The sequence below is a fragment of the Limulus polyphemus genome, unplaced genomic scaffold, assembly GCF_000517525.1.
Source record: "Limulus polyphemus unplaced genomic scaffold, Limulus_polyphemus-2.1.2 Scaffold207, whole genome shotgun sequence".
Lineage (NCBI taxonomy): Eukaryota > Metazoa > Arthropoda > Merostomata > Xiphosura > Limulidae > Limulus > Limulus polyphemus.
This window is the reverse complement of record NW_013665817.1, coordinates 764,727-764,944: the sequence shown is the minus strand read 5'-3', so window position 1 is coordinate 764,944 and position 218 is coordinate 764,727. Positions and strand designations below refer to the sequence as shown.

Below are 218 nucleotides of genomic sequence, written 5' to 3'. Positions count from 1 at the left end.
TCAAAATAGATGTTTCAAAGCTTGTTCTAATATTTCTTGGCCTTTGAAAGCTTTGTCAAAGTATCGTACAATTCCATGAAACTGAAGAAAAATAAGATTTGGTATATTGAAGATAGAATGTGAAAGATGGAGAAATATGCAACTGATCGGATGAGTTTGTTCCATATGATCATTATTGTAAGACTTCTAGAGTATTCTTCCGCCAATTAGATGTTAAA

At 31.2% G+C, this 218-nt stretch overlaps 1 protein-coding gene across 1 annotated transcript in view; it reads right to left on the bottom strand.

Moving 5' to 3' along the window:
* LOC111085026 (probable G-protein coupled receptor CG31760) overlaps window positions 1-218 on the bottom strand; it is a 43,957-nt gene continuing 43,739 nt past the window's right edge. The window contains exon 6 of the mRNA XM_022381986.1: window positions 1-81. Coding sequence (XP_022237694.1) covers window positions 1-81 — 81 coding nt within the window. The remainder of the gene's footprint in view (window positions 82-218) is intronic.